The sequence below is a fragment of the Halichoeres trimaculatus genome, unplaced genomic scaffold (assembly GCF_033239565.1).
Source record: "Halichoeres trimaculatus isolate MK-OKI-2021-1 unplaced genomic scaffold, fHalTri1.1 fHalTri1_scaffold_15, whole genome shotgun sequence".
NCBI classification, from domain to species: Eukaryota; Metazoa; Chordata; class Actinopteri; order Labriformes; family Labridae; genus Halichoeres; species Halichoeres trimaculatus.
Genome location: NW_027437193.1, coordinates 18,939,118 through 18,963,308, shown reverse-complemented (window position 1 = coordinate 18,963,308; position 24,191 = coordinate 18,939,118). Strand labels below are relative to the sequence as shown.

General features: G+C 39.2%; 1 protein-coding gene across 4 annotated transcripts in view; it reads left to right on the top strand.

The window, feature by feature from the left end:
- cdh24b (cadherin 24, type 2b) overlaps nt 1-24,191 on the top strand; it is a 296,244-nt gene that overhangs the window by 156,950 nt on the left and 115,103 nt on the right. For all 4 annotated transcript variants that reach the window (XM_074687942.1, XM_074687943.1, XM_074687940.1 and 1 more), the window contains 2 exons: nt 5,714-6,008; nt 21,717-21,836. In XM_074687942.1, coding sequence (XP_074544043.1) covers nt 5,714-6,008; nt 21,717-21,836 — 415 coding nt within the window. The remainder of the gene's footprint in view (nt 1-5,713; nt 6,009-21,716; nt 21,837-24,191) is intronic.

Here is a 24,191-nt window from a genome sequence, read left to right as displayed (position 1 = left end):
GTGGCAGTTCTGTGGGCCAAAATGCCTTGTTGATGCCAGAGGTCAGAGGAGAATTGGCAGACTGGTTTGAGCTGATAGAAAGGCAACAGTAACTCAAATTACCACTGGTTACAACTGAGGTATGAAGAAGAGCATCTCTGAATGCACAACACGTCCAACCTTGAGGCAGATGGGCTACAGCAGCAGAAGACCACACTGGATGCCACTCCTGTCAGCTAAGAACAGGAAACTGAGGCTACAATTCTCTCAGGCTCACCAAAATTGGACAATAGGAGATTGGAAAACGTTGCCGGTTCTGATGAGTCTGGATTTCTGCTGTGACATTTGGATGGTAGGGTCAGAATTTGGCGCCACAAGAAAGTATGGATCCATCCTGCCTTGTATCAACAGTTCAGGCTGGTGGTGGTGGTGTAATGGTGTGGGGGATATTTTCATGGCACACTTTGGGCCCCTTGGTACCAATTGAGCATTGTTTAAACGCTACAGCCTACCCGAGTATTGTTGCTGACCATGTCTATCCCTTCATGACCACTTATGGCTACTTCCAGCGTCATAAAGCTGAAATCATCTCAGACTGGTTTCTTGAACATGATGATGAGTTCCCTGTACTCAAATGGCCTCCACAGTCCCCAGATCTCAATCCAATAGAGCACCTTTGGGATATGGTGAAACGGGAGATTCTCATCATGGATGTTCAGCCGACAAATTTGTGGCAACTGTGTGATGCTTTCATGTCAATATGGACCAAACCCTCTGAGGAATGTTTTCAGTACCTTGATGAATCTATGCCACAAAGGATTACGGCAGTTATGAGGGCAAAACAGGGTCCAACCTAGCAAGGTGTACCTAATATAGTGGCCGGTGAGTGTATATGTTAAAGAAGACCTAACTTGAAGACAAGATGAGGAGTCTGATCCCAGCTTAACCCACAATGGATAGAGCCATTTGCAGTGTTTGGCAAATTTTCAATGGCCAGGGTAAACTAACTTTTAACAGGCAGAAACCTCAAGCAGAACCAGAATCGTGTTAGACGGACATTTGCTGAGACCATATTGGGGTTAGAGAAAGGGATAGAGGGAGAAGTGGAAAGAAAGAGATGGGACAGGGCTGAAAAATTAACATTACCATTGTAGTAATGATCCAAGGGATCCTACAAGACAAGAGAGTTTGGAAACTTAAAGAAAGATCCATGGTCAAGAATTTTAATAGGGTATTAAAATTTAAAGTTAGTCACAGACAGACAGAGGAGAATTGGAAACAGAAGCTCAGGGTGTCAGTTGACCCCCAACAGCTTGAGTCTATAGCAGCAAAATCAAGACCAAGTTCAGACTTAATCCAGCTCTAACTAATAAGCTTCATCAAAAAGGACATTTTTATTTCTAGTCAGTATAAGGTAGAAAGAGTGTCTGCCTCCTGGACCCTGACTGGTAGATGATTCCAAAGAAGAGGAGCCTGATAACTGAAGGATCAACCTCCCACACTACTTTTGGAGACTAGTGAGCAGAATGCATGCTGGGAATGCAGTAATCTAGATGAGCTCTATAAGATAGGATGGTTTGTCACCATTATGAGCTTTGCAGGCCAGAAGAAGGATTTTGAACACTGATCTAGATTTTATGGAGGGGCAGACAGAACTTGAGCTGGAGCATTTTGAAACAAATGAAGAGTCTTAGTAGACTTGTTGGGGCAACCACATACAAGGGAGGTATTGTAATTCAAGTGAAGGGTCACAAAAGCATGAAAAGGTTTTCCTGCATCACTCTGTGTCATATTTTTTTTGATACTGTGAATGTGGTCCCTCTACACAAACAAAACATGAATATATAAATAAATTATTAAATTGCACATCAAAATAATAAAACCTGAAGCGCTTGGATTCTGTTTTGCTGTTTTTTGGTTTCAGGGTCCTGGTGCTGTACATGATGACTCACTGTCACACTGACATAGTTCAGTGATACACTGAAATAGAGCAGAGCACTGGTTAATGTAATAGTAACACCTGAGCTCCCCCATACTATGACAAGTGAAAATACTGCTGTGGGAGAAGCTTACTTACCGAGAGAGGACTGACAGGCATTTCAAACTGGAGAAAGAGTGCAAAACGAAACAACAGTGCTGCTGTTACTGTGACAAATCTTTATTGAGAGAAGTCATGTGCTGACAGATTACAAAGACTTAGCCACTCACAATCTCCCCTTAGAAGACGCTAAAAAGTGTCAACACGTCAAATGAAAAATTTAAAGCTCTTCTGCCGTATAACACAATCTTTCAACCTCTGTCTGTATGGACTGCATGTCTTATTAAAAGGGTTAAAAACACAACTTTCTCTGCCCACCTCACACTTAACAGAACAGGAAAAAAGAGATAGATCTCTGAGGTAAGATGAGACAAGATAAAGCTTATTGATCTCAACATTCACAGGGGAAATTCACTTCTCACTGCAGCTCACATTAAAGGATGAGAGTGATGTGATAAAGTATGAAAGAGACTCAAAAATATACTTACATCAATAATAAGAATAACGATAAACATTATAATTATCTTTAACTTCAACACTGTGTAGTCCCTCTGAATTGATTGATTAATGTTCAGGATAAATTACAAGGTTGTAAGCACATGGTGTACAGTATGTTGGTACATGAAAGGGAAATATTGAAGGGTAAAATGGTGTATGTGAAGTAAAGGTACAGAAATATAGATGAGCAAAGGAATTCACTGGATCAGTGATATATTATGTTTTTACACAGGATTCATTAACATGGAAAAATGTCCCTGATCTCAGATGAAAGCTGCTCCTTGTACTTAAAGTGGTGCAGGAGTTTTGACTGTTTTAGGTTTTTCTTCTTTCTCTTTGTCCCTGGAAGTTGATAAAGTTGGGCCAGTTCCCCTCACCTGAATTAAGATGAAAAGTGTCATATACCAGAAGTATGAAACTCAACTCAACTCAACTCAACTCAACTGGTCTTCAACTTTATTTGTCCCTGGTGTTGGAAAAGTAAGACCTAATAGTATAAAAACCAAACTTGCCACTTGTGTATGAAGTTTATTAGTTATTAGTTCTATTATTAAGTTATAAGTTATGAGTGTTATTGTACATAAGTACACAGATTTCATTCAGATAATCTCTATTTTACTTTTGGAATAGCTGAAGAAGTTATTTGCAGGCATTCCTGCCATCTTGTTTAACTGCAATGGGCATAATGTTGTGATATTAACAAAAAATGACATGGGCAGTGTCCCTGAATGTGGCTAATAGGTCAAAGTTCATGATTCTGAGTGGCAGAAATGTCATATCCTCGTGAGCTTGGGGTAAAATGAAACAGGACTTGGTATGTTTTTTTTTTTTTTTTTTAAACCAGCTGCTTTTATCCAACTTAGCTTGGAATTACCACCACCTGGATGACTGAGAACTTTCAGAGATATTTTTAAAAGTTATACAGCAATGATACAGAAGAGCAGGTAGTCATATTAAGGATGCATTGACGTGCAGGTTGAACATCTTTTTCTGATCATGTTTTCCCTGTTTACCAACAACGACCCTTTGTAAATAATGTTCAATGCATCAGCATCAGAAGCCAATCTTTATCTTCATCTCCTTCATATTAACTCAGTGCTGGCTATCCAGTACACCAGACTCCTGACTCAAAGCTTCAGATTCAGGTTTTATTGGGCAGAAGAATCCATCTGTCCAAGAAAATCTAATTTGTTTTCATGCTTTAACATGAAACAAAATTTCAGCAGTGTAAGTGTCTGATCACCACTGAAAAAAGGAAACCTTCAGTGATGTGCAGTCTGAGGGACATGTTGTCTAATGGCATTTTAAGGAGAGACAACTTGCACTTAGCACTTGATCAAAACATATTGGATGCCAAACCCATGCACAAATAAAAAGATGCAAAAACAGTGCTTACAGCTGCTCGCCACACTTTCATTTCAAACATCATTGGTGCTTGTCTGAATCTTAAGCAAACACTCACATATTGAGAGTTTGTTTGTGTGTGTAGCTTTATTTTTTCAGCACTTTTTTTTTTAAATGAACATTGAGAGTTTCTGAACTGACAGCAAAAACAAAGTTCTTACATTTTAAGCAATGTTTTCTTGATATTTGACTCTCAGGGAAGTGCTTTGACCCTTGATCACTCACTTTAAGAAAGGGGACACCTGCTGAGTACTGACAGCTCATTTTATAGTTTGTGGATCTGTTTTGTAAATGTGCAGTAAAGTATTCCAGCTTTAATAATGACTTTGATAAGTTGTCTTTATGCTCACAGTATTTCTTTGGTATTTCTTCAAACACAGCTAGTTACACTGTCAGTAGTTGTATTGTAAAGATAACCCCCCTCAGTTACAGACGGGGTGCGCAGTTTCAGATTTCAGAGCGGCAGTGGGTCTATTTCAAGTTTCTTCAGTGTTTACTGCTTTTACACAGCCCCCTCTCTGTTGGCCAGAGTGCTTTTAGATTTCTAATTTGCATCGTCATTTAAATAAAGAGATCTTTTGAAGGGGAAGTGTTGTTTAACTTTTTGACTTGGTGCCAAATTGTTCACACAGTTTGAGCTTTCAACTTTCCGACAGTCTGAACTTATGATTGCATTCTTCGCCATAAACAGCCTTGTCAACATCCGTATATTATCATTTACCCCCTGGAAAGCCGGCGTATCCATGCTATTTCCCCCTTGAAATATGGCATTCCTCAAAGTAAATGAACATTTCGATTCACAGTATCCATTCTCATTTCATTTTGTGAATGTGCTTAGCTGTTGCCACGCAACAATGCTTCCTGAGCTACACCCCATCCCCTCTTAAGTCGTCTGGTTGCTCCTTTCTCCATCTGAAGTCACAATGTCACACTTCCTTATGAGAGGGGCTAATTTAGGGCTCTCTTTTTTCGTCAAAGTTAATATTCCAGCCACGTAGGTGCGAGGTAATGAGATTGAATCTTGATGTGCTTGGTGCATCCCGCTGGCGTGTCTTTCTGGTTGGGGATGGAGGACAGTGTGGAGCCTGATATTACCTCTCCCTGCATGAGAGGAGGATGGTCGCTCTGCTGCTTCGCTATCCCGCCGGGCGTTGATCCAATAAAACTCAACACAGGGCTGTGATCGATACGGCATGTCCCACTGCCACGCACACCTCTACTCCTTCTCACACACACCTATTAGTTTGGGAATAATTGATCGGCCTACTGTTCATTATTCCTTTGATTTGGAGCTTTCATTAAACAGCTCAGGCGTTGCATGTGCACAGACTAGTAAGCTCTTACGGTCCACAGCTGCTGTGAAGTGAAAAGAGGCTTTAAGAGTGAGCGGGGGAGTTTGTGTTCTGGATATCATTGAGATTAAGGAGATCCTGGTTCATAACAGCCTGTACTGCAGGAAGTTACTGCAGGAGAAATGAGACACGGTACAATACGAGGAAAGTGTGTGTGAGAGAAGGCTGAATTGTGTGTGTTTCTTTTGTCTGACTCTGTTTAAATTCATTATGTCCTGGAGGCATGCAGAGGATAATCTGCTTGTTTTGTCTTCACTGCCTGTCTCAGGAAAAAAGAGACAAACTTAATTTTCTAACTGGTGTTTACTCTTGTCTCTTCCTCCCTTTATCTTCTGTCTTTTCCACACTTTTCACATCTCATCTCTTCATCTCTGCTCCTTTTCTTTATGTTACATTTGCTCTTTACATCACGTCCTCGTTCCCTCCTTTCTCTCGCTCTCAGCTCCACACTGACATGGACAGGAATGATGGACGCACTAAGTACGTCCTGCGAGGCGAGGGGGCGGGCTCGGTCTTTGTGATAGACGAGAAGACGGGTAACATCCACGTCACCAAGCCATTGGACCGTGAGGAGAAGGACGAGTATCGTCTCATCGCCACGGCCACAGACAGGCAGACTGACCGGGCCCTGGAGCCCTCGTCACAGTTCATAATTCGGGTCCAGGACATCAACGACAACCCGCCTGTCTTTGATGAAGGCCCCTACAGCGCCACTGTGCCTGAGATGGCAAATATCGGTATGAAAAGCAGGGTGGGCAGAGGGAGGGGGGTTAGGATTTATAGACTGCCAGATGTTCAGTGAAGAAGTCCAAACAGCTCCGAGTGATGAATAAAACCTTATAAATAAACTGAGTACAAAGGTATACATTTCCAAAAGTGATGACAGAGCTAAAAAATTGCGTAGATAAAAACATGCATATGAGATTTCATTTGTCATGTAAAAATTAGCTCTTTACTATTGAATTTTCATGTAACTCTTATTAAGAAAATACTTAATTTGTTAGATTTGGCAAAAGTATTTATGATGTTTATTTCAAAATGCCTCTTTGCATGACATTTAAGATCAATCAGGACTGTGCTCTTCTCACATTTCAGCTTATCAGCATTCATACAAACTTAGCAAGCTAATAGCTCCTAACAAATTCCATCAATTAGCACTGCTCAAGCATCAAAATGCTGAATTAATTAATCCAGAATCAACAGCTCCAAATCAAATTAAGAACAGTCCACATTAGAGATGTGTGTGATCGGTTAACTAGATGATTAAACGTCATCGTCGTTAGCAGAAGCACGAGTCAGTGATTACCTTTTATTGCCTGTGGCCTGAAATCCCGCTGACATGCTGTGCCTGAACTATAACACAACCACCCACCTCTAGCTGGAGCTTCTGCTATGATGCTGTGATGCTCTGCCTCTCCTATATAAAGAAACATAGATGACAGGTGTATCCTGTAGTGCAGCCCTGTCTGGTAAAACTGGGCGTCAAAAGGGCCGAATTATTCCCTTCATGGCTGTGCCAGATGAATGACTCCTGTCTACAAACTCTCCACAGTAACTTGTAATCTACATTTTCCACCATGATTATCTCCTTTTGTATGGTAGAGTGTACCAAAGGGCAGAGCAAGGCTAATTAAATACCATCCATCCTGAGCCAAAAGAAGTGGAAAGAAGGACGAAGCAGATCACAGCCACACAGCCAAAGAACTGCAGCTATTATCACTGTACTAGATCCTGCTCTAACTGGTTTTCGTAATCCAACAGCTTTTGTGTTGACATAACGGTGCGAGTTACATCTCACACTACATTATCATCTGCTCAAGTCACAGGATTCATCACACATTCACAAATACTTTAACAACAATTTCTCAGGTTAAACAAGAATAATTATATAAATGAGGAGTACATCACAGTTAGTGGTGAAAAAGTTATATGTGTGAAAATGAGTTCTTACAAACATGATCAGAGTTGGATTTCATCCCGCGAGCATGAGTGAAGAATCTTGAAACAAAAACCAGTAAGGTTTTAAAAAAGCTGGTGGTGCTAGCTCTGCTAATGTTAGCCAAATGTTATCTGACAATGTTTACCAACTGAATCTGTGATCCTGGGTTTAGCTGAGTTAAGATAAATGCACCAGATATGGACTTTTTTTTTATTATTCCCAATAGTGCTGCATGATCGATTGGATTGCACCAGTGATTTAAGAATATGCAATTGTGTAATTCCACAAAAGGCTATGATTTTAGAATTAATGGCTAAATAGGCACCAGCGTTTTCATAAGTAACAACCTCTAGTACGCCCATCAGCTGCTTTGAAGCTGTGTGTGCGGCATGGTTACGACAGTAAAAGCAAGTAAAATGAAACAACAAAAACTAAATTGTCGTGAAAAATTTCTTGTTTCTCTTTGACTCTACACACCCTTTCTTCAAGGTCCCTATCAACAGCCAGATAAATCCATCCTTCAATGAGCAAAGCAAAATAACATACCTGCAAAAAGCTAATGGGAAGGCAGGGAAAAGTCCAAACTATTGTTGGGGTGACTTATTTAAGTGATTTGTATGTTTAAAAAATAAATAAATAAATAAATCAAAATCAACTGGCTACAACTTTATTAAGTGCATAAATACATAAAAATAAATGATAAAGAAAAAAAAAACTTTAAATTAATATTTGCGATTGCAAATGATAATAATTATTATAACAACAACAACAACAACAACAATAATGAGTCTAAATGCTTTGCTTCTCGTCACAACTTTTCACTGTACATCGCCCCCCTTGCAAACCAAGGAAATAACATGAACAGTATGATTCAAAATACTGATTGAAAGATAAATCATGTCAAAAATAGGTCGTTCTTTTTCCACAGTTCTTTATGACCAACACTGCTGACAGTCACTAGGGGGAGCTTTGAGTATTGTGTCTTCACTGAGGATAGCTGTTCTGTCTGAATTTATCACGCTTTATGGTTGTTACCAAACTGAGCTAGCTAGCTTGTTGGGAGCTGAGCTGTAAACCTGCCATGCTGCTAGCTTGCTTGTTTGTTGCCAAAAGGGTAGAGGTAAGAACAGATGCTATCAAAAAGAATGAGCTTGGGTAAAGTTCAGTGAATTTAAAATAATAATGATGAAAAGAAAACTTCCATGGATGAGCTTTACAAATTTAATAACATTACTGGGATATTTATTGGTTTAGTAATAAATTGTGCATTATGTATTCAAAGGCCATTTATTCTCTCATATAATATTGATCACTTTTGGGCTGCATAGGAAACGCACACACATTGCTCTAATTTGTTTCTTTTCCTCACTCCAAAAGTGAAAGTGTGTTTACAGAGTAGTTTCATAAGAAGCTAAGCTGACCCATCATATGTTCACATGAAGTTGGTGTTGTGATCTGAGCTCAGTAACTCACAGAAGGCCATTCTGTTGCATCTTTCATACAGTTATAACATGAATAAATTGCCTTCACAGAGCCATCTGCTACCCAGACAGCTGTGAATAGCTCCATTTATCACAAAGGAAAGATGATAACATTAAATCCTCAGACCAGAAGCCAACCTGTGGGTTATTGTTATCAGAGTTTGACTAGGTAACCTTTGTGCAAAGCTGAATGAGGTTAGAGGATTTGGAGGACTTTCCTGGCTGTATTTGGCTGTCAGACCTAATTCAGCCTCAAGACTTGGCACACATTACTCTGTGTCATTTTTATGTTTTGACTGAGTAATGGCAGCAAAACTGATAAAAAATCATTGTAATAGCCGGAATAAGAACTTACCTTGATTGAGCGGGTTATTGGAGTCACAATCTGTATATAAAATAAGGCTGTAGCATTTTATTGGTTTGCTGTTTAATCAGAATAAAGCACGAGCCAGTCACGCTCCAAAATGATGGATGTCCCACTTGACCACACCGAGACAGTGTGTTTTATTATATCTATCCCAGGGGGATGAATTGCCTGGAGGTTTTTCATTTAATAGCTTTGAATCTGGGGTTTGTGTTCCCTGCAAAAAAAATGTTCCTTACTTTGAAAAGGATGTGACATATTGAAAAAATAAAAATTAACAGTCATTTTCAGCTAAATTAAACCAATAATGCACCCGGTGGAGGAATTGTAAAACCTCTGCTGCTTGAAGTGCAATAGAAACCTATTACGATAAGCACTTTCAGCGGGGCTTGGGCTAATATTTGAAATACAATGAGCATGTTATGTTATGTTAATGTCACCGTAGATGTTTTCAATACGAGCTTCTGACAGCTGCAGCTCTGCAGCCATAATACAACACAGCAGCCATAACATTAGTGCCTCTTAGGATTACATTCACAATGTGTTACCATTTTGTACACAGCCTTTTAGCCTTTATCAAAACCACTCCTTAAATTGATATTGTAGTGAGGGGAAACCTGCTGCATTTCAGAAGGTTTAGTACAACACAACAGGTTCAATTCATGGGCAGATTTTAGAATACAAAGTAGAGGAGTTTATTCAGCACTAAATATGGAGGAGCGATACTGAATTTCATATCAGAGCTCTCCACAGAGCTTTCTCCAGCTGATAGACAGAATCCCTGAATTTTGATCGGCTCTCTCAAAGATGATGATCTGTATTTGTGTCACGACCTCACCACACTGTGGTCACAGAAAACACAGTTATCTGAGGTGACGCCACAGCTTCAACATTTGGATGTATCTTCATAAGGTGCTTTTATAAGTCACAGAACTAACCTGACTCTCTACTGTCCAATATGAAAACGACTGAAATGAATTAGAACTTAATGAATTTACACCAAGTCATTTCTCTGTTAAAAATTTAAGGTCATAAATCTTCCTGGCTTCTTACATTTTGTGCCAGTTCCTTTACAAGAACCTTTTTTGTTGTTGTTGTTTGTTTTGCTTTTCTGTATTTGGAAAAGCGTCACACTTAGGTAGGCAAGGCTCAGTTGACACATGAGAATGACACAGGCAAAAGCGACACTTGTTTGGTCACCATCAAGCATATTCTCTCAAATTAAAAGCCCCTAAGAGGAGTTGTCTGTTCCTGTCACCTTTGGTGCACCTTGTGGACTAAATTGATGTGTTTTTTTTTTATATTGTCCTTAACATTTAGGAAGTGTACTCTGTTTTGAAAAATAACATTTCCCTGACTTTGAACAATGAAATGTGTTGGGGACAAACTCAATTGTCACCTTCGTCTTCCCCTTTCCTTTGGCCCTCTGTTTTGAGGTCCAAGGAAAAGGGGTCAAAACACATCTCTTGGAATGAGACACCACTCGTTTCCCTCTCCATCATCACCTCTATTCACTCACTGGCTGTCATAGGCAGAGCGACTGCTTGTTTGGTATTTGGCATTCAGGAACTGTATTATGTAGCTTCTTAATACAGGAATGTTTACTTATCATAGCTTATGTAGCTGATGCAGCTCCTGAATGAGGGTTAGCTGTTTAGTCATTCATGAAACGCAGTTCATTGTAGTGAAGTCCGTTTACTGTAAATTTGTCACCCTGGTCTGACATCGGTGCACCTACTTTTATCTATAGCCATTGCTATAGCAGCATTAGGTAGATTGTTAACATGAACTGGGACACAAATTCACTCGGTGTGCACATGCAAAACCAAGGGCTAAGGGGTAAAACAGGGGCTAAGGGGCAGAAATGGGTTTGGCCTTTATTAACTTTGAAAATGAGAAAATAAAAAAGAAGTACAATTTTTCTTCAGAGTCCCGTTTAACGTTTGGTCTGACACAAACCCTCCTCACATTAGTTACATTGAAAACTTAAAGAAAATATCAACCTTGTTGCTTGCTGTAAATAAAGATGCCTTTCTTTTAATCTGCACTTCAAAACAAGCAACCCCCCAAATGTGAGTTAGAGAAAGGAAGAGAAAAAAATATTTTTAAAGAATTTTTTAATTTGGGCTTTTATGAATATGTATCTTTTCACTCTTATAAAAAGTAAAGTTTTTGGTTTTCAAGGTTTTCATACTTCCAAGAAACTTTAATATGAATATGACCACACGTTAACTGACGATGCCAGAAATGTTTTCTTCTATTCTCACATTACTGAATTTAAGGTTAGATGACCTCTAGAAGAAAAAGTATGCAAAAATTTTCTCATTCAGCTCACTTTTATCAAGCAGACAGATGTGTATAGTCAAGGTTAAGACAGGCACACAAATGGAGACTTCATCTGTGAAGTTGAATGGGTCTGAATTTAAAACATCTCCTGTCTTAAGCGGTTGGCAGAATCTAGCACTGAACATGCTGAACTATAAAACAGAGGAGAATGGTCTGTTCTCCTTTTAATAAATGAACAGCTGATTGATGCACGTCCATATTAAATGTTAATGAGAGTCTTGTGTCACCCCGACTGCCTTCCTCTACCAGACTACATGACTTTTGCAAAGTCAAAAGGCGCTTAGAGACGCTCTGCAAATGTTTTCTCATGTAAGAAACCAGGAAAGCATGAGAAAAGAGAAGGAAATTTTCCCCTCTGCACAGCCTTACGGGAGCTTTATGTCCATAGCTGGAGTCTAAATACAAGACTCTGGGGATTCATTGGTGCCCTTTTCAGATTGTAACACCTTGATATAGTTTCATAAGGGCCTTTAGAGCTAAAAGCAGCACAAAGTGAAGGACATTTGTGCTGCTATGGTTTCTTTATATGTAGGCCACTTCACACCTCACTTTCACAGTTTTCAGCTCCATAAAAATGTTTGTGTAACAGTTTGATGTAGATGTACAGTGTTGAGCAGACTTTTATGAAACACTGTATAAATTTAGTTTAAAAGTACAGGCAAATTAAACACCTCAAAACTTACGGATCCTGGAGAACTTTTATTCGAGTGCTTGAGTTCCAGTTTTTGCTGGAAACAGTTTGTCTTAGTCAGTGTTATTTGATTTATTACTCTTTTGGCATGAAATTGTATCTCTGTTTGCCTCCTTATTTCAGACAGACTTTTTCCATGGCTGGCATAATCAGAGCTCTCCAAAATTCAAAAATTGAACATAAAAGGATAGGAAATTTCAGTGCAATGCAGGCAGAATATGAAATAAGTTGGATTAATGTTTTAGATTTAATAACACTGTCACCACAGCAGTTTGTCAGATGTATGAGCCTTTCTCTTTTGTTGATGAAATACTTGCAGCCTGCACTGATAGAGTACACGTGTTTTGGTAATTTTTGACTCAGAGGATGTTCAGCTTGTTCTTATGCAAAGTCCAAATAGTCAAAGTTGCTCAGAATGATAATGTGCTGATTATTAGAGCAGGAAGCTGGCGGTTATGTAATCATGAATGTGGCTTAAATAGGCTATTGTTTTTATCTCATGGTTTGCAGATGTTGCATAATTATGTGCATGTAAATGTAAAGTTCTCTCATATACCCGGCTGAATACAATATATGTAATCTTTTGAGCACACAAAAGTGTAAGCAAAGAGGAGTACAAATAGAAACAGCTTGAATTGTACTTCATGAAAAGGAGGCATAATCTGCCTAATAAGGATGCTGCCTGTTTACATCCCAGTCACGTAGTCTGTGGTGCTTCTCTGAGACTCTGCTCCTTACTGAGAGCAGCGGTTGACTTTTTCTCTCAAAAATTCAGAAGAAGCATGACCTCTTTAAGAGACAGAAGTGAGAGCTGCCTCAACTTTAGAATAATATTCTATCTGCTTCACTGTTTTGCATTTATAATCACTTTGAATTAATTAGACACTTATCATATTGATACAACAAACATAATATCTGCTTTTCAAAGAAACAGCCAAAGCAGAAGTGCAAAAAACTGCAGTTCACCAAGTGTCCACTTGAGTCTGGCTGCAAAAACTAACCATTTCTATAAGTTTTCATGTTAAAATCTCCATTTATAGCCAAATTAAACGTGTTTAAAGTCTGTTGTGTTAAAAGACCACTGTACCTAATTTCTTTAGATAAAATGTCTGTAATTAGGTGAAGTATTTTACAGTCTGCCTGTTCTAATGATATTGAGGTCTCTGGCTCTTATATACTTTATAGGTATGTGAAAATACATTCCAACATTTTAAACCATTTCACTATGACTTTCTATTTACATTAGGTGTCTTTTACTTAGTGACAAATTACAGTCTAATAAAAAATGAGGCAATTGGGAAGAGCGTAGATCTGCAGTCCGTCTAGTATCTGATGGAGGCTGGCTCCAGAAATACCAGAAACTACATACACGCCAAGTCAAAAATAGATAAATAAACAAACAAATAAATGAAAAAATAAACGTGTTTTCAGCCTGGTACAAAGAAGCCTCCCCCTCTGATTTACCAATTTCTCTAATGGCACATACTGTACAGTGGGGTAGATTTTTTCCAACTTCAGCAGTTTGGAAGATATTTAGAACCCAAGTTCACCCAATCAGAGGCACAGCTCAGCGCATTAACAGGTAGGCGCCCTATAGCTGTTAATGTAGAGGCTCAAAGCCGGCCCCATTTCCAATATGGCCCCCCGTCAACAATTCACTTAAAAACTCTGTTTCAGAAACAGACAGGTGACGTCATGGAGACCACATCCATTATTACACAGCCTGTGTATATTGTATGTCTTTTACATCAGGATATATGTTAAACAATTCATCCACTAAGGGACATAGAAACAAAAGCCAGCCAAGCCATTGACTAAGCAAGTTTCATATGTTTAATATCAACAATTAATGAAAAAAAAAAAAAATCAGTCCCTGCAAATTGTGTGCTGACAAGGAAATGAGCTAGTCATAACAAAGTAATGCTGTAAAAAAAAAAAAATGCTTTTTGGATTGGTGTGTATGTTGTTTGTGGTGCTCTTGCAGCCACCCTCATGTGGACACTCCAGGAACTGCAGTTCATAACCCCCACATATTGAGTCAGCATTTTAAGACATGACTGCTGCTTATGTTTAACTGTGTCTGTCTGGCTAAAGTAGCATCCCCAAATCTCTAAATTGAACTTCAAAACTTTTCATCAAAAATCTTGTCATTTCTTTAAGTATTCTTTTTTTTTTTTAATTTGGCTTGCTCTGCTTGATGCTGCTCCCATTATTTCGAGTGGCAACATTTAGTCCAAGTCTTGAAGAAAAGGTTAAATTCCATTGTGTCGATAACAGTTGGTTTAATTTGGAGGCAGATTTTAGCTATTTTAGCCTGTCTCTCCTTGAAACACACACCTCCTCATTATGGCATAAACAGACCCAACCTCTCCCTTTGGGTAATGATCTCACTGGAACTGGAGAAGTCTCATTTCTTATCGTGTCAGTGCAGACTCCCTGCTAAAGTTTGTAATGCCTGGATCTCAAACAATACAGTTTAAAATGCCAAAACACAAACCAAGTTTTGGTAGAAAACTAACAGTGAGCCACATCCTCATGAAGTTTTTCAGCTTTTACAAAACTAAAAATTTTAACTAGTGCAGGCTTAACAATTCTACTGCACATGTAATTTTAACTCCTCATAACCATACAGAAAATATGCATAAATGATCCCAGGAGTATGAGAGAAGACTCTGTCTGCATACCAAGCAAAGAGCACTACAGTAATGCACACATTTGTACTAACAGGAGCGTGGTACATTGACTGACAGCTGGACGCTGAGAAGCTGTTTTCCAAGAGGCTTAAGTTCAACCCCAGCTCCGCCTAGTTGTTTGTGTCTGCATTTATTAATGCACAGGTTAATGGGGTAACCTGATGAAAGTTGTTTGCACCTAATCTGAATTCTGGGTGACACAGAACATCACTAAAAGCTTTTCATACTTTTAGAGAAAGGCCCGAGCTGTTATGGATGCCACAAAAAGCTGCCGATGGTCGTGGCTTCAAACATCTGATGGAGATCACTGGGTCGAAACATTGTGAATATAAGACTTTTTTGGCATTGAGTGCATGTGCAGACTTGTCTTTTCTCTCTTCCTTTGCTTTTTGCTCTGCACCTACGTGATGTGCATGAATCAACCCCCCCCCCCCCCCCCCCCCCTCATGAATAGCTTTAAAAACCATATAATGTTCCTTCTCCCAGTTATGGACTCTCTTGTGCCAGTGCAGTACATTCAACCCCACTTAAAACCATTCATATAATGTAGTTCTAACACGCAGTAAATGAAAATGCTCTTAGCTGTTTAGTATTAATGCAAGATGCTACATCATCTCTACTGAATTTGCAGGGTGAACCAAAAATTGAAGAAATTACCTCACCAGACTGAACCTGCCCGCACCCTGTGTTTGTGCCTGGAAGAGATCCCGCAGTAAGGGAAGAAATATGCTGTGAGATGCTTTTCTGTTGAAGAAATTGCAGATTCCTCAAAATTAATCAGTTCACTCAACACAGAATTCATGGTTAGAAAGAGTAAAGTGGGTTTTCTGAAGGGAAACACCGTCAAAAAAAGACCATGGGTACCTCAGCCGATAGAAAATCCCCCGTAAATCTGAGGATACAGTTTTGAAATTCCTGTTTAAACACAGGCCTGCTTTCTGTTGGCAGTGATGTATGGCAGTGTGTGTGTATCAGATAATGTTTACCACCCAAAAACCACAGTACAGTTTATCAGCAAAATTCATGAGGAACAGAGCCGAGTCATTCTTTAAAGGCAGAGCAAATGTAGTGTGGGATTTTTAGAGAAGTAGGAGAACAGATCTCCTTTCAAACCTAATAAGAAATTATGGAGGATTATGAAATGAGTTGAAACTGATTTTCATCTCATTTCTGGTGTAAAATCTGTGACAGGGAGCGTGCCAAAGCCACAGTGACCTGATAATGTTTCTTTGACTGCAGAAAGATGATGTTCAATGTGACAGGAGAGCTCAGAGTACAGCCCAAAAAAAGAGGTGGAGGTAGAGACAGGCCCATTTTTGCACTTGTACTGCAGAGATGGTGGAGTGACAATAACTGTCATAGATTTAAAATTCAGAGCCAGGCTGCAGAGTGCCTGTAGGAAACAGTTTGTATGTACAAAAAGTGCTCTAATCTCCATTTATACTCCGCTCTGCCCCTCCGAAATTGGTTCTACTTTGAGAAGCGCTCTTTGCCTTTTAACAGCACAGGAAACACTTTCAGGAAAATCTGTGAATTTGCCAAAAAGAAAGGTATTATTCAGATTAATTCATCCTTTAACTGGTGAGTTAACAAAAGTTTGGCAAATTCAGCCGAGGTCCTCTCATCTTTGCCTCTGAAATGTTTTCCCCTCAACATCAAGGCCTTTCCTGCACTTCATTGTTTTATTCAGATTAGAATAATGACCCTGCCAGCAGCCGGCCCGGGCCGGGCCCAGGGAGACCGAGTGAAGGAGACGAGCACTATTTAGTAATCTTATCAGCTGCCGTATGAGCGTCTGCTCCTCGTGGCAGCTCAGTCTCCAGATTGAGTTGTTCAGTCAATCATGGATTCAATATTTACTTGACGATTCAATATTTACCAAGGCGCTTTGTGGCACCCGTGACTGAGGAGATGATGCCTCTGTGAGGATGCTATCAAAGGCTTGTTATGGGAGACATTTAAGGGTGAGAGAGGGGAGGAGCAGGGTCGGCGCCTCATCAATGAGACACGTTTGCAGGCTGCTCTGGAACCGAGCCAGATCCCTGCTTGTATCTGTGTCTGCAAACTGTGATTTGTTGGTTTGACTCGACTGGATGTAAATATCTGAGCAGATGTGTATCAGCTGACAAACTCAGAGAAAGTTTCACCTTGGGCACAGATATTAAAATCATACATTTTAAAATCTTTATCTATATTTAGACCTATATATAAATGGAAAGATGTCTTTTCCTTAGCCTGTCAGAGGACAGATGTCTGATGGTAAGTACGTGCGTTTCACTTGGATGGGTGTCAGTGTGAATATTTGATCCTCCTGGAGTGTGACTGCTGTATTGCACGGCTGACAGGCTGCATACCAATCCCTTTTTCCCTCGCCTTGCACTTGTTGCATCAACCTCAGAGCCAAACTGTTTGATCCTAAAGTCTGATTAATTTCTACTGCCGTCAAAAGAAACATTCTGTCGACTTATCTGCTCGTGCCCTCCTGCTCTTATCTGTAATATCCATAGTGAAGAAAAAGCCTAAAACATAAAGAGATTCAATAGCAGACACTTTAAAGTCTGTGTCAGGCTGAGTGAAGCTGCTATAGAGGGGAGCGCTTTGAGATAAAAACAGAAAGTGCAGATAGTCTAATAGTTTTTTTTTTTAGCTGTAGAAAAATGTGTAGAGTGGAGAATATCAAACTGAGCATGGATTAAAAATAACAGCCAAACATCTGAAAACATTCTTTCTTCTGTCTCAGTCTAAAGTCTGAGTTTTCTAACACGCTGTCAGCTGTATACAGTATGCACTCAGTGTGCTTAAACATACAAGATTCTGCTTTTGTGACTAATGAAGACCAGATCGATAAATAAACATGAGATTGTGCATCACGTGCAGCAGCAGACATCAATCACTGTGAGCTTAAATGTCACTGCTAATGAAACCTCAAGAGGTTTCAGACATGGTTTTTATTTCGGTCATTATCCTCTTTTTTTCCTGTAGATTTTTCTCAAGCCATCAGCATCCTCACTGTGTGGTGTAATAAACTGAATTTTGCAGCGAGAAGATTCTCCTCTGTGTTGCTCCAGTAGCTTATGTGAAGCAAGGTTGGCCGAATCCTCAGCCTGATTTCCCCCTTCTGACAAACGCCAAGCCAAACTCCTGACTCTGTGATGGTTTCAAATATAAACTTTTAGGGTGTATTCTTTATAATCTTTTAAGTGAGAAAACACAAGCATAGCAAAATGTTAAAAAGAAAAAGAAAAAAAAAACATAATCAGACATACAATATTAATGTTAGGGTAGAGAATGGTTTGTGTCGGATTGGTCTCACAGAGGATACTTGAGAGAATGAAAAGTCAGACGTGGTTTTAGAAGTTTAAAGAGAGATAAAAAGGAGACATGGGAAAATATATCAATGAGTAAACAATTAGATCTTATTACAAAAAAATACACAAAGAAACAGATATGAAGGACACACGTGTACCCATGTAATACAAACATCGGTTTGTGTCAACATACAGTTTATATATTCATATAATTTCACAACATCCCCTCAAGCTTACACAGAAAATCACTCATTAAATGTTAGTGCTGGTAGATACAGAATCTTTTATGAGCTAATTGGGCTTTTGTCATAAAATGGCACATGTATGATGAATGTCTAGTAAAGAAACATAATTAAGAAAAATACAACATAGAAAAAGTTAACTCTGTGGAATGATGGAATATTTTTCATAATAGTGCATATAGGAGAAACACTGCTCATATAACGAGAGATTGATACAGGGCGCCCGTTTATACTGGTGGTTAGGTTTTGCACCCCATCTGGCCAGCTTCAAAGGGCAAATTGTAGGGTATTTTGTTTTTCTTTGGTAAATTAACATTTAACATTGTCTGATAATGGCTGTCGAATGAGTAAATCATTGATTTTTTTTGTGCTATTCAACCAAAAAAGGCACAAATTAAGAGGAAGAAGTGGCTGTTTTTGGTATAATATAATACAATATAAGCAGTGTTGGGTGTAACAAGTTACAAAGTAACGCGTTACGGTAACGTAACTACTTTTTGGGGTAAAAAGTAGTGTCACCTGTTACTACTGAAAATACAGTAACGAAACCTACTTCCTTTTTCAGTTGATCACAACATTACTTTTCCCATGGACCGATTTGACAGCAACACTGTCTCAGCTGCGCTAATGCTCAATAGTTGCAGGCTCTCATTCCACACGGAGGTTAGTACTCGCGATAGCATGCAGAGAGCAGTCAGTCATCATGGCATTTTTGTTTTTCTTGTCAAGTGCTCTGTGGCATTTTTCAAAATGAAGAGCACAAAAGAATAACCTGTTATATCCTCTAGAACTTATGTAGGCCTACATATTTAGGAAATGAGATGGGGTTCTGCCCAAAGTCCAACACCATAAAAGTAACGTAAAAGTTTCTTTCCACAGAAGGTAACTAAGTTAAGTAAGGGACTACTTTTTCAAAAAGTAACATTTAACGAGCAAACACTACTTCTTAAGAGTAACTTCCCCAACACTGAATATAAGTGCTTTTCTAGACATTCATGGTCACTTTACAGATAATAAAAATGATCTGCTTCAATTAGATCCATTGCATCACAAAAACTTGTGTTTCAGAAAAAAAAGAAGCAGAAAATTACTTAATAGAAAAAAGGTCCCCAATCCATTGGGATTACATTGACAACAGCTACTAGCTAGCTTCTGCTGCAGTAAGTTACAAGGTTAAGTTTACTTTTAATTTCACCTTTACCCTTTGACCAGAAAACTCATTATAATATCACTTTCAGTTTATTAAGAAAGCACAACACTATGAGTTTGTTACTCTTGGCTGATATATAAGTGCACAAAAGACGGTTGCCATGACGGTTCAGCAACAGCAGCAGCTTAGATGTGCTTGCACTGGTTTTACCTGGAGATAATAACTATACCCCAACTTTGCTTCGGATCTAGCTTATGTATTTATTTATTTATCTATCTATTTATTTATTAAAACATCACAATCATCTGACTGCATGTATTTGGCTGATTTTTTACTGGATCTTAGACTGAGGTTCCATTTAAACTGACCTTCACTTCACTTGGATACAAACTATGATATATAATAACATCATCATTCTAAAACTACACAAACAAGGTAAAGCAAATAAAAAGAAAATTAAACAATAGAGAACTACATTTCAAACAGCGTGATGAGTAAAGTGCTGCATTTAGCCCTTTTCGAGTAAGGTCAAAAGTAAATAGAACAACTCGGTGAGAAAATTTCCCCCCTGACTGATTCTGACACTTTTTATCTGAAAATTGATTTTTTTTTAAGTGCTGCATAAATTTGGCAGCAGAAACTGATTTTACTGGTGCCCAACCTTAGGATTTGAGCCCTCTGATGTGTGACACAACAAATCGAAGAGGTCATGGGATGCTTAACCAGACTGGAAAGCAGAAGAAAGTCCTGCTTCATGAATCTGTAATTTTATTTCCTATTTGATGAATTTCATGTTTTTTTCTCCCCATCAAAAAAACCAATACAAGTTTTTTTAAGAATCAGTCTGAAGAGATTAAAAAAGAAGAGTTGTAATGTCTAAAAGAGAGAAACAGAAGCCAAACACTGTGTTTTTCTGTGAAAGGGTCAAAAGTCCAAGGGTTTGTGCAACATGGATTTATCTTCAACAGCACTTTGTGTTTTAAAAGCTTAAGAAAGCTCTTGTTCCATGTTAAATCATAAGCCAAAAGATACAACAGGGTCATATAGCCGTGGGATAAATGTAGTTAAGTCAGATATTTCCTGTGAAATGTGGAGTAAAGGTACGAAGGAGCAAATAACAAAAAAGCTGCTGAAAATTTTATTCATGGAGGGAAAAATGAAACCCAAACTGTGGTTAACGGGAATAATCCTTAAAATTTGTCACTTTTTTGGAAACACACACTCTTAAAATTAGTACATAGTGTTACACACACACACACACACACACACATACACACATACACACACACACTCACACACACACACACACACACACACACACACACACACACACACACACACACACACACACACACACACACACACACACACACACACACACACACACGCTCTCTATGGTGCAATCTTGACACACACTTTACATCCACCATCTGTCAATGAACCTCTGATCTACCTGTAGTGGATCACCTACCAGATGATCCGCTATCCCTGTATTCCCCACACACCACTACACACACACACACAGACACACACCATCTCCACTGATACTGTCATGACTTTGATCAGGAATAAAGTAGCAGCTGCTCCCACAATCTACATCTCCCTCCGATCCTGTCTGGCTCTGGTCCCAGTGGAACTCGTCTGTCCCCCTTCGCTTCAATAGAAATATAGACTTATAGGATTCTTCTACATATGAACTGGGTAACTGAATTTCAAACATTTTCCTTTTTTTGACTAACAAATTTAAGCTATTTCCTGCCAAATTGACACTCTATGAGCTGCTGAGAGAAGATAGATTTTAGAGATGGAAACAGTGGCCGCTGAAGAGACAGACGGTCCGATTGAGAGAGGAAGCTAAAGGGAATTGGAGACGGAGATGAAGAGAAATGAAGTGAGACAGAGGGAATAGACAGGGGAGAGGAGGAAGAAGGTGAGGGCGCGGGGGGATGAGGAGGGAGTGTGGGGAGGGTAAATAAAGTATTTGTCACACTGCCGACTGAAGGAGATTGAAAAAGAAGGAGTGGGAGAGGAGAGCAGAGGTTGACTTAAGTTAAAGCTTTCTTATGCTCTTAGAGTGCTGCTGTATACTGTCCACTTGGCTCTGACTCATCCTCTCTTTCTCTCCTTCCCTCCTTTTTCTCCCTTATTTGCTCTCTTCTTTCTACACTCTTTTCTGCTTCCTACATTTTCTTATTTTTCCATCCCCCATCCTTGCCTCTCCTCCCCTGCAGGCACGTCTATAATCCAGGTGACAGCGACAGATGCTGATGACCCGACTTATGGGAACAGCGCCAAGCTCGTGTACACACTGGTGCAGGGCCAGCAATACTTCTCAGTGGATCCCCAGACAGGTGAGTGTGTTTGTATACTGGAGAGTGGATTCATGACACACACACACACACACACACACACACACACACACACACACACACACACACACACACACACACACACACACACACACACACACGTACACACACACACACACACAGACACACACCTACTTACACGCACACACAGGCACACAGGCAGAGCACTTTAAAGGATGCACAGCTGTCAGAAAGCTAATATACAAGCTCTGCACAAAAACAAATATACTCAAGATGTTGGAGCGCTAACACACACACACAAACACACACACTCAAACTGTACACACACTGTATGGGCAAACAAGTGAATTCATTCAGACCTGAGTACACACACAAATAGACACACACACTTTTACAGTAATAACTAAGTTGGAGCCAGGTCACAACCACAGGGCTTCAGAGTAAAGTTGAAGCCGGAGTGTCAATTCCTCGAGTGTCCACTAGAGGCTGGCTCCTACAAAAACTCAATCCATATTCAGTATAATGTTAAACAGCAGGACTTTACTGCATGTGTAAATTCTCCTAAATGAAAATTATGAGCAGGCTGCGATGTGTCAGAAAAAAAATTGTCAGGGTGTTAATCTCGAAAAGATCCACAATCAACAGGCCTCAATCTTGTTTGAGTTAACAGTAGGCCCTATTACATTTTCTGACAGATGAACACTCATCTTTTGGGCCATGACATGGTAGTATCACGATGTCAAACTGTTGTGAGCGCACAATATTACTCAAAAGTAAGAGGACAAAATAAGTCACAACTATTAGATTGAAAACAACTTTTCCATTTTATTGTTTTTGAAATAGTGAAAGTAAAAAAAATAAAAAAAAATAAAAAATAAATAAATATATATATATATATATATATATATATATATATATATATATATATATATATATATATATATATATATATATATATATATATATATATGCATCGATTTTGTCACTTAGGCTACTGTCACATTAGACTAATGTTGCAAAAAAAAATATTGAGTGTCCGATGAATGTCAGTGTTTTTCATAGAAAATCTGAAACTGCATAAAAAAGTTTCAATGACTAACTGTCGATGACACTGTAAAAACTTAACATAAAATGATTTTGAACTCACTCATTCCTCATTCAGGTTGAACTGTAATCCTACCACTCCACTGCTGTCTGACAAACAGGACAGTTCTGTTGCTTCTTCTGTCACCTGTGAAAGTGAAAACAACAAATTGATCACCTTTAAGAGCGAGACAATTGTTGGAAAAGGTGTTTTGCGTTGTTTAGTGGTTGTCCATAAGGAGGGACTATTTTCCTTAGGTGCCTTACACTTTATTTGGTGAATTATCCTTTTACCTTCCTTTTTTGCCTGACATTTGGACAAGTCGCAGACTTCGTTGGGAGGCAATGACGAAGTGGGAAAGGATTCAACCCTTTCTGCGTAGGTGGGGACGTTTTAGCCACCATTTGAGATTGGTGTGGACATGTCTATATGATCCATCCACAATTCTATGCCCTTGTCTACGGAAAGAGACAAAAGCTTTGACTAAGTTTTTAGCATCTGCAGCACAGCTCATTGGTTAAACAAGTGGCCTGTTTTAAAACCTGGATTGTTTGTCCCCTTTCTCCACAAAGAATACATTAAGCTATGGGTATGAAGCTAGCTGAAGCTAAAACCTTGTTTTCTGTCTCACCTCAGCTGTTATTCAGCATTACACATTTTACAAGCTCTACAAGCTTGTTCAGTCCAATAAAAAGAAAAAAACTCTGGTCATCTACCAGCAAAAATACAATCTCATTCTGTGCAAAACATAATGGTTGACTGTCTAATTAACCAGCTAATGATTTAGCCATGGGCACAGGCTGTGTAGCCTTGATAACTTGTCATTTGCCAACCTCTCCCTCCTCTCCAGCAACACCCTCACACCCAACACATTAACTTCTGTTTTCAGCACAAAATAGCCAACTAGAGTCTTCTTAAACACAGACAGACAATGCACCATTGGCTACATCTATTATTTAAACAGCCCTTGGTGAGAACGGGTGGCCACGATAACACACAAACACATGTGCAGGTGTGTATGTGTGTGCAAACACAGGTGGAGATAAGCATCTGAAAATATGCTGAGCCGCATGCAAAACCTAGGACTGCACCCATCGCTGTTTTCCCCTCTGTTCATTTTCACTGTTACTCTGGTAAATTTAGGCCCTAAGTACACACAATACACACACGCACAAACACACAGACACAGACACACACACACACACACACACACACACTTAAAAAAACAAAAACATACAAGCTAACCAAACACACACTCTCCCTCCTGTCCTCTTGTCACACTTAGTCATCCA